At 57.3% G+C, this 14,426-nt stretch overlaps 1 protein-coding gene across 3 annotated transcripts; it reads left to right on the forward strand.

The window, feature by feature from the left end:
* Window positions 1–419: 419 nt before the first annotated feature.
* Window positions 420–13,895, forward strand: LOC104343621 (protein argonaute-1). Of its 3 annotated transcripts, none has more exons than XM_086479699.1 (17): window positions 420–539; window positions 674–855; window positions 1,168–1,304; window positions 1,410–1,544; window positions 1,836–1,923; window positions 3,690–3,837; window positions 4,168–4,316; window positions 5,106–5,214; window positions 5,693–5,826; window positions 7,109–7,293; window positions 7,461–7,620; window positions 7,904–7,994; window positions 10,174–10,368; window positions 10,495–10,629; window positions 11,518–11,619; window positions 12,470–12,669; window positions 13,763–13,895. In XM_086479699.1, the coding sequence occupies exons 1-17, from the start codon at window positions 435–437 to the stop codon at window positions 13,869–13,871; spliced, it is 2,364 nt and encodes a 787-aa protein (XP_086335825.1). In that variant the 5' UTR covers window positions 420–434; the 3' UTR covers window positions 13,872–13,895. The 3 variants fall into 3 exon arrangements, with proteins under 3 accessions (XP_086335825.1, XP_086335824.1, XP_086335826.1); XM_086479698.1 differs by having other exon boundaries at window positions 4,168–4,287; window positions 5,092–5,214; XM_086479700.1 differs by lacking the exon at window positions 11,518–11,619 and having other exon boundaries at window positions 4,168–4,287; window positions 5,092–5,214.
* Window positions 13,896–14,426: the final 531 nt, after the last annotated feature.

The raw sequence follows: 14,426 nt of genomic DNA on the forward strand, positions 1-14,426 counted from the left end.
TTTTCTTTGTTTTTCTTTTTGATGTCCTGTTTGCTGCCCGTCCCCTCCTGCCCTGGCAGCCTGGGTAGCTCTGCGCCCCGAAGGCCAGCGAGCAGATGCTGCACGTGCTTTCGGTGGCCGCGGGCAGCGAGTCGCTCCCTCTCGACACACACAGCGGGTGCGCGTTCCTGCATGCCGTGTAAACTTGTTCTGCCAAAGCCGATGCACCGAGCTGCGGAGCAAGGCACGTGGCTGCTTGTCCGGGGGCCCTGCTGTGTCGGGGGGACCCCACTCTGCTCCTCAGTGCCCTGTGGCTCTGAAGTGCCCTGGGTAGAGACTGGGCAGGTTGCAGAAGGTGCCAGGCTGTAAAGAAACGAGCAAAACAAACCTCGCCCTTCTCTCCTCCTGCCCCTCTTTCTTGCCCCGCTCGCCTGCGTAGGGAAGTCGTGGAGTACATGGTGCAGCACTTCAAACCGCAAATCTTCGGTGACCGAAAGCCAGTCTACGATGGGAAGAAGAACATCTACACGGTCACGGCCTTGCCCATTGGAAACGAGCGGGTAAGAGGGGGCAGCAAGCCCCGTGCAGGCGAGCACAATGTGTCTCCTGCCTGGGAAGGACCGGCTCAAAACGACCTGCTCCCCTTGCGCCTGTGGGGACACCGTGATCGCTTCCCCTTCCCTTCTGCACCCAGGTTGACTTTGAGGTGACGATCCCGGGGGAAGGCAAGGACAGGATATTTAAGGTCTCCATCAAATGGATGGCCATCGTGAGCTGGCGCATGCTGCACGAGGCCCTGGTCAGCGGGCAGATCCCCGTCCCCCTGGAGTCCGTCCAGGCGCTGGATGTTGCCATGAGGCACCTGGCTTCCATGAGGTACCTGCGCCAAGGGACCGCCCGGCAGGGGGGTGGCAGGGGCCGTGCCGTGAGCACCGAGTGTGCCGAGGAGGGGACTGGCTGCCCTTGGCAGGCTGTTGTGGCTGGAACTGGCCTTGACGGTCTTTGGGAGGAGGTGGCCGTGCCTGCTGCACCGCTGGGTGTAATTGCTCTGGATGCTCCTGCCAAAGGAGTGAACAGGGTGATGCAGCTGGTGGGGTGAGCGGCGGCTTGAAGGGGCCGTGGGTGCTTCATGGTCGCTGCCCGTGGGGCTGGCATGTGGTGTTTGACACGGTTTGCCCTGGTTCACAGGTACACTCCTGTTGGCCGCTCCTTCTTCTCTCCACCTGAAGGCTACTACCACCCCTTGGGAGGCGGCAGGGAGGTCTGGTTCGGTTTCCACCAGTCGGTCAGGCCTGCCATGTGGAAGATGATGCTCAACATTGATGGTGACGTATTTTTCATGCTGGGGAACTGCAGTGGTGGGGCTGGGCATGTGTGTGGAGGCTGGATCTGGGCCAGGTCTGAGACTCACCGTAGTGTCTGTCCCACAGTGTCAGCCACTGCCTTCTACAAAGCCCAGCCCGTCATCGAGTTCATGTGTGAGGTGCTGGACATCCGGAACATCGACGAGCAACCGAAGCCCTTGACGGACTCGCAGAGAGTGCGTTTCACCAAGGAGATCAAAGGTAGAGCCTCCGGGGACGCTGGGAACCCGTCCCCAGCTGGGGGCTGCCCCAGGCACCAGCTGTGGCTTGTCTGCTGCTCAGCCCCTGCAGCGAGGGGGTTGCACATTTAAAATGTCTCCTGGGGCTCCATTGCCTCCCTGGTGCGCTGCACAGCGCATCTGCCAGCATACCTGCTCTGCAAACGGTTAATTATTTAAGGCGGGTGCTGGTGGTGCCCCCGGGAGCCTGGGCAAAGGGGAATCGCTCCCGCCTTTACCAGTGACTCTGCTGTGTCTCCCTTTCTTGCATCAGGTCTGAAAGTCGAGGTCACCCACTGCGGGCAGATGAAGAGGAAATACCGCGTGTGTAACGTTACCAGGCGGCCGGCCAGCCACCAGACGTAAGGCGGGTGGGAAGATGCCCTTGGAAAAATCTGAGCTGTTCTCCTTGTTAGCAGCTGCTGGTGTTGTTAGGGAGAGCTGGACGGGAAGCTCCAGCCTGCGATGGCAAAAGGAGCTGTGGTTGGGGCTCTGCAGCCGTTTCGGGCGCAGCAGCTCGCGCAGCTCCGTGTCGTGTGCGGTGCAGGCAAGCAGGATGCAGGGAAGGGTGGGAGGGCAGGGGGTGCTTCGTCTGGCAGGCAGCATGCTGCGGTGGGCGGGAGCTAACGTGCCAGGAATTGTCCTAGTTTTTACCTCTGAGTTTGGTTTTCTTCTTTCTTAAAATAGACACTGCCAAAGCAGAAGCTTTGTCAGGGGATAAAGCGATTCCCTGCCTTGAAATTATTTGCATGTGCCTGGGAGCAAACTCCTGTTTGGGAGCAATCCTCTGTGTCGGGGGGCTGCCCTGCTCCCTGCAGCCTCCTGCAGACAGGGGCTGCAGCACTGCGGAGCTACCCTCAGCACCCAACTGCCAGGTGCCACAGCCCACCAGTGTTTCCAGGGCTCGTCACTGGGGTTTGCCCTGGGAATTGTCCCTGGGGAGGCTTGGAAGCAAAACGGAGTTTGAGGCGGAGGGGAAGAGCGGGTGGACCCTCCAGAGCCCGCCATGTGGGCAGCGGTGGGCACAGCACTGGGCAGCAGGGCTGGGTGGGTGCTGTCTGCTGGGTGCTCGCTGAGTGGAGCTGGAGGGGAGGAGGGGGGGTGTTTTTCAGGCAGTCCGCACCCCAAATTCCAACAACGTTTCCAGAAACTTTGCCAATGGTTAAAAAAAACCCAAAACAAGAAATTTTGGCTCATGCTGTACAAACCCAAGTGCTGGCAGAAAACCTCTCCTCCCAGTTCTTGCATGATACCAAACCAGTACTGCCCGCTCGGGCCGGCGCTGTCAGGCTGCAGAGCCCCTGCCGAAGCGGGGACACCTCCCTCACTGCAGCCACATTTCCTTGTCACACAGCCCCATCTCCGGGCGTCTCACTGGGGTTCATGCTCCTGTCACCACGTGCACCCCCTTCCCTTGGGCTCTGGCATCCTTGGGTCCCAGCCCTGGGGCTTGGTGAGCACAGGAGGAATGTGACGCCTTGCCAGGGTGGTCGGGCTGGCTCTCCTGTCTAATTTTGGCTCCATAAAGAATATCAGATCGATTCTTCGTTTTCACGGAGCTCTTTGTGGAGCCGGGAACAGCTGATGGGGGTGAGGCTGGGTGTCACGCGCTCCGGCTGTGGACGGCACGGCACCCCTCAGCCCTGCCACCGGGAAGTTTGATTATTTTTTTCCTGTGGTTTTGAAGGGAGATGTACCCCTCCTGCCCCTCCATGCTCTGCCCAGCCTGGAGCCGCTGCCCCATACTGGGAGAGGCCGGTTAACCTTTCTGTGGAGCTCAGCTCGGCTCACAGGAAGGGCACCAAGCACAGAAGTCCTCCTGAGTGCCAGTGTGCTGTATTTCTGTACCTGGCAGTGGCATGTGTGGCATGTCCTGCAATAAACATTTGCCCTGATTAGCTGGATTAGTGAGGGAGAGCTTTATTTAGGGACCTCAGTCCCACACTGGGATCAGAGTATTCCTGACTCGATTTATGAAAATACCACCGTTGTGCTTTTTATTTTCTTTTATGGTAGCTCAGAGTGGGAGCCTGCCAGTTCCCTCTCTTCCCAGCCAGAGTAAGTAGTGCTTGAGGTCTGGAAGTGTCTGTTTTGAGTAGGTGCATCCTTCGTGTCCTGCCTCTGCCAGGTTTCCCCTGCAGCTGGAGAGTGGTCAGACAGTGGAGTGCACAGTGGCTCAGTACTTTAAGCAGAAATACAACCTGCAGCTGAAATACCCGCACCTACCCTGTCTCCAGGTTGGCCAGGAGCAGAAGCACACATACCTGCCCTTGGAGGTGAGTGTTGGCTCTGCACCATTGGGTGCCTCAGCTTTTGGGCACCAAGCAAAGCAAAGGCAAGTGGCCTTTGCTGGCAGATTATGACGATATTCTGCAGCTCATGTGTCATGCAGTTGCGTCAGCGTTGACCTGGCAAGAGCTGCTTCTAGTCAGTGAGAGAGGAGACGGTGCTGTAAAACGCCATTTTCCTGCAGCTGCAGGCTCAGCACCTCTGGTTTGGGGCTGGCTGCAGGGCCTGAGTGCTGTGCCCACAGGGCAGCTCAGCTGTGGTCCACTGTGTCTCGCCTGTCCCTAATGCCTGGCTGCTGTCTCTCCCCTGCCGTGCAGGTGTGCAACATCGTGGCAGGCCAGCGGTGCATCAAGAAGCTCACAGACAATCAGACGTCAACCATGATAAAAGCAACGGCCAGGTCTGCCCCAGACAGGCAGGAGGAAATTAGTCGCCTGGTACGTGGCACGAGTCCCTGGGAGGGACAGTGTTGGGGCTGCGGCTCTGGTGTGGTCCTGCTCCTCAGCTGCTCTGCACTGGAGAGCTGTGACCTGCTCGGAAGATGCTGGTGGGATTAGTGGCTTGGCTTTGTCCGCCTCTTCTCACTGAATCCCCGGTCAGCAATGCCTGGGTGTGCGTAACGGACACTTGCGTAGAGGAGCCCGGCTCAAAGTGACCGTGGAAACTCATAGGCAGCAAATTCAGGTCCTGACAGTGATGGAACCTGACCCGGAGGGAGCTGAGACTAAAAATAGGAAAACAAATTAGAGAAATGACCCCAGCGCTGGGTGTACGTGGGGACTGTGCGTGGTGGGGCTGTGGTGCAGGAACTGGTGCCTGGGGTGAGCCAGGGGAACCCATCTCTGCCGGCGGCCTGGCAGGAGCTGGTTAGTGATGCTGTTGTTCCCCAAACCGATGTCTCTGGGATTTCAAAGCCTGGGGCATTTGATATTCCTTCTGGGACTCTGGATGACGGTCACTTGCCAGTCTGAACCTTCCCACTGAAGCCTTAAATCTCAGGAGCAGGCTCTGCTCTCAGTTGCATTGGTCAGTGCATTCAAAAATCAGGTCCCCCAAGGGTCAGTTTGGAGGACAGGGCTTGGCCCTTTGTGTTAAACCACTTGCCCTGCCCTTGCAGAGAGGACTGCCGCTCATAGAGAACAGGGCTTGAGGGGCCCATGTTTTCTGGCTGGCTGAACCTGCGTGGGATGCAGCAGTTGGTCTCCCTCCCTCCCTCCCATGGCCCTTCCTTCCCTCTGCAGATGAAGAACGCCAGCTACAACCTGGATCCGTACATTCAGGAGTTTGGGATCAAGGTGAAAGACGACATGACGGAGGTGACGGGGAGGGTCCTGCCAGCACCCATCCTGCAGTACGGAGGCAGGGTAAGCAGGGCTGCACTGCCTGGGTGTTGAGCTGCGTTGTGCAGAGAGATGCTTTCACACCAGAAAACGCTGGTTTTGAACAAAACTTGTTCATGTTTATAGGTTAGAGCTGGAATTTTTTATCAGAGTGCCTTGGGTTTGGGGTTTTGGGTTTTGTTTTGTTTTTTGCAATATAAGTGTTCTGAAAGTTGTAGCTGAGAGTCATTTGGTGACAAAAAGGAGTGCTGAAGGGGAGAGGGATGCTCAGGGTAAGGCAGCTCGGGTGAATTTTCCATCCCTGTTGAGGAGCTGAGATTGTGAATCGCCCCTCGCTGAGCACCACGGCAGACCCTGGCAGCGCAGGGAGCTGGCTCCGGCGAGGGCGTGCAGCTGTGTGGCGGGGGAGCACACCCACGGCACGTGCGGGTGCTCCTCAGGGGCTGCCGGCGTGGGGCCGGGCAGGACGCGGCAGCGCTCTGACCGTCTGTTTGCCTTGCAGAACCGGGCCATTGCAACTCCCAACCAAGGCGTGTGGGACATGCGAGGGAAGCAGTTCTACAACGGCATTGAGATCAAAGTCTGGGCGATTGCTTGCTTTGCCCCGCAGAAGCAGTGTCGAGAGGAGGTGCTGAAGTAAGGAAAGGGGCAGCCCGCGCGGGTGGGATGACGTGGGGGAGCCGTGGCTCGTGGCGCGGCCGCCCTGCTGCTCCCAGCCTGGGGCTGCACGTCCTTCATCGTTAGCGCTGGATCTCCATTGCTCATGGTACAGATTTGATCCGGGTTCAGACTGGGTGTTCAGTCTTGTTTCTGTTAGTTTATCCAGAGTACCTGACTGTTTATCCTGGCTGCAAACAGTCCCTGAGCCATCGCAAAGCCTGCCGGGTTGGAGTAAGCACATCGGCACTCCAGCACACGTGAGCTGACAGTCAGGCTCTCCTCGATCTGCTCTTGGCATCAGGTAGCTGCAGTGTCGTGGTCTGATGCTGCCAGCCCTAAAGCTGTATTGAACTCCTCTCAGCTGAGTGTCCTTAGAGATGGGGTTGTGAGGGATATCTAATTAAAAATTTCCCCAATACCCTTTCTGAAAGAATATAATTAATGTAGGAAGCATCCTAACTCACCGTGGGTTTTTATTACAGAGAAGTCTTAGGCTTTCTGAAAAGCTTTGGGGCGTAGAGATTCTCTGCTTCAGTAGCAAAGTGACACAGAGCGGGGACAGTTTATTTGATTTAGGGAAATGGTCACCTTGGTTTTGGATTCTGCAGGGGACTCAGGTCTCTCCCGACCAAGAGTGGGTGCACTGAGGCGAGCGTTTTGTGTGCCTCTTCTGGGTGTTTGGCATGGTTGATGTTCGGGATGGTTTGGAGCGGCTCAGAGTGTCTGTCTGCAGTAGCTGGGTGGAGGTGGGAACGACACCGTGCTGCAGCTGTGACCCCTTTGGGGCAGAGCTAGAAGCCCCACGCTCCCTCTGGCTTTCACTGCGTCCAATTTGTCCTTGGCAATCCAAAAATCCAGAGTGTGTGGCTGAGCACTTTGTCCGGTTTGGTAAGTGAAGGCTTGCGTCCGCTTTGCAAATCACCTGGAAATCAGCTGTCCCAGGCAGTGGGTCTGCTCCCCCCTTCTCCAGCTTTCTAACGGAGAACAGCTCGCAGCTCCATCGCCTCAGAAGAGTCAGTACTTGGGTAAGAGGGCAGCAAGAGGGGACGGTTCAGCTCTAACACGTGTTGGTCTTGTGTTTCCCGTGCCTTGTGCTTGCTGGATGCGGCTGTAAAGCCGCAGGCGTGGTGATGTCCCTGTCTCCGTCCTGTGCCGCAGCGCTCCAGCCGCGGGTCTCTTCACGCTCAGTGGCCGGGGTGTGCGGCAGAGCTGCCGTGCGGAAGGGCTCGGGGCTGACTGCTTCTCCTCCCGGGCACAGGAACTTCACTGACCAGCTGCGCAAGATCTCCAAGGACGCAGGGATGCCGATCCAGGGCCAGCCCTGTTTCTGCAAATACGCCCAGGGTGCAGACAGCGTGGAGCCCATGTTTCGACACCTCAAGAACACCTATTCAGGGCTTCAGCTCATCATTGTCATCCTGCCAGGGAAAACGCCGGTGTACGGTGCGTCTGGGGCAAGGGCGAGTGGGGAGAGGAGAGGGGATTTGCTCTGGCTCGGCAGAGCTGGCTCCTCTCCTCTCACGGTGAATCCTCTCCCCGTTCCCGGGGATGCCGCTGGAAGTAGTGCGGTGCTGACTGCCGGTCTGTTCACCTGCGTTCTCTGTCCGCAGCCGAGGTGAAGCGCGTTGGGGACACCCTCCTGGGAATGGCCACGCAGTGCGTCCAGGTCAAGAATGTGGTGAAAACCTCCCCGCAGACCCTTTCCAACCTCTGCCTCAAGATCAACGTCAAGCTTGGCGGGATCAACAACATCCTTGTGCCTCACCAGCGGTTCGTACAGCCGCTGCCCCTCACGTTTTTGGGACCTGTTTCCCACGTCCTGGCAGTGCTGCCTGTCTGGCTTTACCTGGGGAAGGGGTGCCTGTGGGTGGCTGCATAAAGTGGCTCTTTGAAATGGGGTTTGCAGCCTGTCTTGCCTTGTAATGAGCTGTTGATGTGCCCAGGCCAGAGCCCGGAGAAGTCCTCTGTGTGATCTGGTCATCTGTGTTGAGCTGTGCATCACCCTGAGATGGCCCCGAAAGGCTGACTGCTGCTTTCTCTTCTCTCCCACCAGCTCTGCCGTCTTTCAGCAGCCAGTGATCTTCCTCGGGGCCGATGTCACTCACCCACCGGCAGGAGATGGGAAGAAACCCTCCATAACGGCTGTGAGTTCCCTGTCCGGGGCCAGGCTTGGTGCCCAAGAGCCCTGCAGGGACGCAGGAGCTGGATCGGGACTCAGTGTGTCCATAAAGGGGCTCTGCCACTGCTGTCCCCTCTGTGACACTTCTCAGGGAGGCTCCATGCCCCTGTTTTGATTCCCCCTCGCAGGACGGTGGGTCCCCGATTCCCTCCTGCCTCTCTGCAGAGGAGCTGCGGTTTTGGGGAGCCGCGGGGAGAGCTGGCAGCTGCCAGCAGATGGGGCTCGTGGTGTGCCAGACCCCAGAGCGCGGTGGGACGGGGCAGGTGGGGGGCTCGGTGCGGCCGCTGTGCTGGCCAGAGTCATCCCTGGGCATTTTGGACCTTCAGTGCAGCCCTGGGAGCGATCTTCCACAGGCGGGAGAACTGGGCTTTTGGAGGTGGGTGGAAAACTGGTGTGACTGGGCTTCTTCTGAGCCTTTTGGGGAGGAGGATTTGCCTTCACCTCAAATGAATAAGGGGCATCCATTGAGCAAAGCGCTGCTCGCGTGCCAGTGAGGCTGGGTGGCAGCTCGTGCCCTTCGTCAGGCTGTAAGACATTGCCTTGTGCTCATTGCAGTGAAGGAGAGTGTCAGGTTCTCATAGCGTCTGTTTTAATTAAGCCTGTCAGCATTTTCCTATTAAGTTCTTAACTTTCCAGGACTCATAGCTCAGGTTTTCCTTGGCATGCAAATGCGTTTTTGGAGGAGTGTTTTTTTCTTAATTAGAAGGGGTTGGGAAATGCTTTTGGCTGTTTGCTGTAGGTGTGGGTGGGACAGAACAGTCTGTTTCCTGGCGGCAACACTTCCCCTCTGAAAACATCTTCTGTGGTTTTTTGTGCAGGACCACTGTGGGGTTTTTTCTGAATTTTTATGAAAGCTTTTTTGAAGCTGCAGGGGAGGAGAAGGGTAGAGCCTTCAGATGGCCTTGATCTTGTCCTTGGTTCGTTGTTAATTAGACAATAGAAGGCTGAAGCCAAAGGAAACATTTCCGTCACGTACATCAGCCCCAGTGGTGCAGCCCAGACCCCAGAGCTCTGTTTGCAAAGCAAAAGTGGAACCGGCACAGAGGACGGGGGCAGCACCTCGATGCCACTGAAGATGTGGGGTCTGTGGTGCTTTCCCTCCGCTCGGGGGGACGTGCACCGCACAGCAATGTCCCCACTGGCCGCGGTGCAGCGAAGCAGCTGGGCATTTGTCTCCCGGTGTGGGCCAGCACCTGCCCTGACACCCATGACTCACACTGCACCCCCAGCCCTGCATCACTGCGGAGCCTGGCTGCTTTCGGGCCTCTTTGCCCTGACGTCTTTGAGGTCTCTCCCCCAGAGCGCCCAGCTGCCATGGAAACTCCCTGCTCGATGGCTGCCGCGCGGTGACTCGGCCTCCCCATGTCCTCGGGAGGTGGCAGCGCCGGCGGGGCAGCCCGCAGCCGTCTGGGGCAGCTCCGCTGCCTGCGGCTGAGCGAGGGCAGGCGCAGGGACGTGGTGCCGGCAGATGCTCTGCGCGAACGTTGACCTGGTTCAGTTGCCTTTTGGGCAGAGGGTCTCTGGGCAGCCCGGGGCGGGCAGGGCAGTTGTGCCGCCGTCGGAGGGGTAAGGACTGGGATAACAGAGCTCCCTGGGGTTGCTGTGATGGACAGCTCGGCAGCAGCTGTAACAGCAGCGGCATTGCAACTGCAGGTGGGGGTTTTATACCCTGGGGGTGTCATTGCCCTGCCGAAAACAGCAGAGCAGGATTTGGGGTCACACAGTCCTTTGTGGAAGCCAGAAACCTCTCGAGGGAGGGAGGGAGAAGGGCTTAGGCAGGTGGAAAGCGCAGCCCCACTCCCCCCTCAGCTGTTGGGCAGGAGGAGTGAAGCAGAGCAGCAACAGCCACCACAGCCACGTTGCTCAGTGGCACCAGCCGAGTTGTCTCGCTGGAAATTCCCATAAGCACTGCAAAGGGCATGGCAGAGTGCGAAACCAGGATGTGGCCACGACCAGGGATGTCTCGTTTGGGTGCTAGAGTTGCCTGCAGAGCATTTATTGTCCCATCCCCTGATCTGTGAGCTTGGGTGCTCTGCCCACTGCCAGGTGTGGGGGTCAGAAGCAGGCAGAGGCCTGCAATGGCGTGTGTCCCCTCTGTCCTTCCTGTTGTAACGCGTGGGCCTGGCCTGTCTCCGTCTCTGCAGGTTGTGGGCAGCATGGACGCCCACCCCAGCCGGTACTGTGCCACGGTGCGCGTGCAGCGTCCTCGCCAGGAAATCATCGAGGACTTGTCCTACATGGTGAGGGAGCTGCTCATCCAGTTCTACAAATCCACCCGCTTCAAACCCACCAGGATCATTTTCTACCGCGACGGCGTACCCGAGGGGCAGCTGCCGCAGGTGAGGACCCCTTGGATCCCTGTCAGCCGTCAGGGCTGCACCTGCTCCCGCTGGGTTCCCTAAGGGAGCACGGGGATGGCTGGGTGCCGGTGTGGCCCCTCGCTCTGCATGCCCTTGTCTCTCCAGATCCTTCACTATGAGCTCCTAGCAATCAGAGACGCCTGCATCAAACTGGAAAAGGATTACCAGCCTGGCATCACCTACATCGTCGTCCAGAAAAGGCACCACACCCGTCTCTTCTGCGCAGACAAGAACGAGAGGGTGAGCTCCATGGGGGGCCGGGGCCAGAGGCGGCTGATTCATCCCTGGCCTTAAGAAGGAGCCAGCCCTGACTTTGAGGGGAAAGCTCAGCGCTGGCAGGCAGAGAGCTCGCTCTTGAATGAAACGTGCTGCTCAGTTGAGTCCCGCATCCGTGCGGATTAGGCTGCTTCTAGAAACCCAGACAGCTGTTTGCTGTTATTATGAGTTACTGGGTGCTGATGATCCTGGTGACTCTCTTGAAATAGCCTCTGTCAGCTTGAAAACATCTGTTGTTTTGGTGATAGCTGCAGCCGCTGACGTGACAGGATGAATATCCCCTTGCTTGCTCACAGCTTGTTCGTGTGTGCTGTGCAGTAACATTGATTGCTGTAGCTTGGACTGGATCTAAATGGAGCGGTTCGGTCTAGTCTACCCAGACCCTGACTCTACCTGAGCATGAAGATTTAATGTTGGGAGCTGAGGCCAGTTTTTGATCAGGGTGCAAAAGCCCCAGTATCTCGTGGCAGAGACTCCAGCGTACACACTGCAGAGATCCCTGGAGTTTTGCTCACTTAATCCTCATTTCTACAGTAGGATGGGCCAGTGCCCGGCCCTCACCCTGCCTGCTTTCCTTCTCATGCTGTTTGCTCTGGCTCCATGTCATGCCTGGCGTCAATGCTTGCGGAAAATGCCAGTAAGCCTGTTCAGGCAGGGGGCAGAGCAGGATAAGCTGCTTCTGTCTCGCCTTAACGGGCCCTGGGGGAGCAGCTCTGCACGGTGCCCTCAAACTGAGATGAGGACCCTGCACCGTGGCCCTGGTGCAGGGCAGGTGTGTTACAGACAGTGCTCTGGACAGCTGGAAATAACCAAACTCTGCAGCGCTTGGATTTCTCTTTCTATTCCCTGTAGATTGGGAAGAGCGGGAACATCCCAGCAGGAACAACAGTGGATACAAATATCACCCACCCCTTTGAGTTCGACTTCTACCTGTGCAGTCATGCAGGCATTCAGGTACCGCGCTGCAGAGCTGGCTGTTGTGCTGCCGCTGTTGTTCTTCGGCTGTTGTTGCAGATTGTGCTCTCGTGCATCTGGCCTGGCTCTGTCATAGCCTCCCTCCGGCACCGGAGACGCAGGCAGTTTGATCCAAGCTGCCGTTGCGGTGGTTTGGCGAGCAGGTGCCGGGACGGCGCTGCTGCTGCATTATGTGGCACGTACTCAATTTCTTTCCTGGAGCCAAGGATCTCTCCTGTGAGATTTTTCTTCTTCAGAGCGGCCAATTCAGCAGCTTGTCAGCTGGTGTCTGAGCGTGCCGGGCTCTCTGGGGCGCCTGGTCGTCAGCAGGGACCTGTTGTCTGGCTGTGGGCAGGATTGCTGGGGCCAGCCGTCCCTCGGGCAGGCGGTTTGCTTTGCAGCTGCCTTTCTTCAGGCAGCCAAGATTAGTCAGAAACCGTACTGAAAAAATTGCGCTCGTTTAATCTACAGCTGCTTCCACAAGGGAGGCTTTTTGGCTTCCTATGCCCCTGCAAGGACAGAGGGGAGCTGGCCCGGTTCACTGGGGAGCCCTGCGGTACCCGATGCCGTGGGCTGCGTGGCGTTAGGAGCCGGGGGCAGCAGCGCAGAGGCAGCGGGGTGCCTGGGCACGGGGCAGCGGCTTTAATGCTGGTTTGCGCCTCGGTGCTGAGGGCTTTCTGCCTCGCGGTGCCTGTGCACGTGTGGGGTTCTCAGGTTAGGGAAGCACGGGCACCTCTCCTGCCCAGGCTGTCTGCCAGGTCCTTCTGATTGGGGAGGGGGTGACCAGGCTGCGAAGCAGCTGCCTATGGGTGCAGGCAGCACCTCTCACGTTGCCCCTTCTGCTTCCCAGGGTACGAGCCGGCCATCCCATTACTACGTGCTCTGGGATGACAACCGGTTCACGGCGGATGAGCTGCAGATCCTCACGTACCAGCTGTGCCATACCTACGTGCGCTGCACCCGCTCGGTCTCCATCCCGGCCCCGGCGTACTACGCCCGACTGGTGGCGTTCAGAGCGCGGTACCATCTCGTGGACAAGGAGCACGACAGGTGAGGGGGCTCTGCCTGCGGCCCTGGGAGGGCAGGCCCTGGGATGGGCGGGGGGCAGGAGCACCCCAGACTGTTGTGATTTGAGCCCAGCCGGCAACTAAGCACCGCGCAGCCACTTGCTGACTCCCCCCCCACCCCTGCAGTGGGAGTATAAAACTCATGGGTTGAGATAAGAACAGTTTAATAATTGAAATAAATATACAATAATAATAGTAATAATCATTGTAATGAAAGGGAAGATAACAAAAAGAGAGTGAAATAAAACCCAAGACAGACAAGCCACGCACAATGCAGTTGCTCACCACCTGCTGACTGATGCTCAGCCAGTCCCTGAGCAGTGATCCACCCCTACCGGCCAACTCCCCCCTGGTTTATATACTGGGCATGACGTCATATGATATGGAATATTCCTTTGGCCAGTTTGGGTCAGCTGTCCTGGCTGCGTCCCCTCCCAGCTGCTTGTGCCCCTCCAACCTTCTCACTGGCAGGGCATAAGAAGCTGAAGAATCCTTGACTTGGTATAAACCCCGCTTAACAACAGCTGAAAACATCAGTGTGTCATCAACGTTACTCTCGTACTAGATCCAAACCAGCACTATACCAGCTGCCGGGAGGAGAAGCTGAAGCCAGGACAGTGACCACCCTTTGCTCTATACCGTTTACATCACGCCCAGGTCCCCCTTCCTGTACATCCCCGGGGGCACAAGCACCCTGCCTTGGTGTTTGGAAGTGCCAGTGCCGGAGCGGCGCTGCAGCCAACCCTTTGTTGGGGGGAGACCCTCATGTAGCTGCGTCCTCTTGGGCCCCAGCCTAGGGGGAGGGAGGGGGTAAAGGGGGGTTAAATCCCATCCTGAGCTCATCCCGGGCCTGGAGGGACATCCCTGGGGTGTCTGAGCCTTACCAGCCACCTCGAGGTGCCGGAATCTCTGCGGTGCCAGGCACGGTCACTGGCACACGCGGCGTCTCCGTACGCTGCAGTGAGATGCCTTCCTGTGCTGCCGGCGCTCAGGGGCGCTGATCTCGAAGGGGGGTTCTCAGTGTTCCTGGGGTGAAAAATACGAAATAATTATGCAGTGATTTCCTTGATTTTCAGTGGCGAGGGCAGCCATATATCTGGACAGAGCAACGGCAGAGACCCCCAGGCCTTGGCGAAGGCTGTGCAGGTTCATCAGGACACTTTACGTACCATGTACTTTGCTTGAAAGCCTAACTTTTGTTACCTCACTCAAGAAAGCTTTCAGATTTGTAGGAGCCATACAAAAAAGGAAGCATTGGGACACCTTGGTTTTTTTCCAATGAGAAATCACTGCAGGGCAGGCAGCGTCGATTCGAGGCAGGAGACCAGCACCACGGGACAGAAAGATCCAACACCTTTGTAGGATTGGAAGAGACTGATGATTATTTTTTTAATTTTTCTGGCTTTGCAAAATTTTGACCTGACCAAACACATGAAGGCATTCAAGGAAGGGATAAAACTCCCAGGAGGCGGAAGCAGGTTTTCATTTTTAAGATGCAATACTATAGACTCCTGACTGTGAAATGGCGGATTTGGTCCTCCGTTGCCCACCAGGCGCTGGTAGGTATTTTTTGTGGGGGTTGGGGGGAGGGGATTTTTAGAGCCTTAAAACAGAAGACTAGATTTATAAAACTAATATTTTAGAATATGAGATGCTTTAATGGGTTAAGGGGAAAAACAACTAGTTTATAGGAGAATTCTAACACTAACAGTTCCCCGCCCCCAAATAATTCCCCCCATA

The sequence above is a fragment of the Leptosomus discolor genome, chromosome Z (assembly GCF_034619465.1).
Source record: "Leptosomus discolor isolate bLepDis1 chromosome Z, bLepDis1.hap2, whole genome shotgun sequence".
NCBI lineage: Eukaryota > Metazoa > Chordata > Aves > Leptosomiformes > Leptosomidae > Leptosomus > Leptosomus discolor.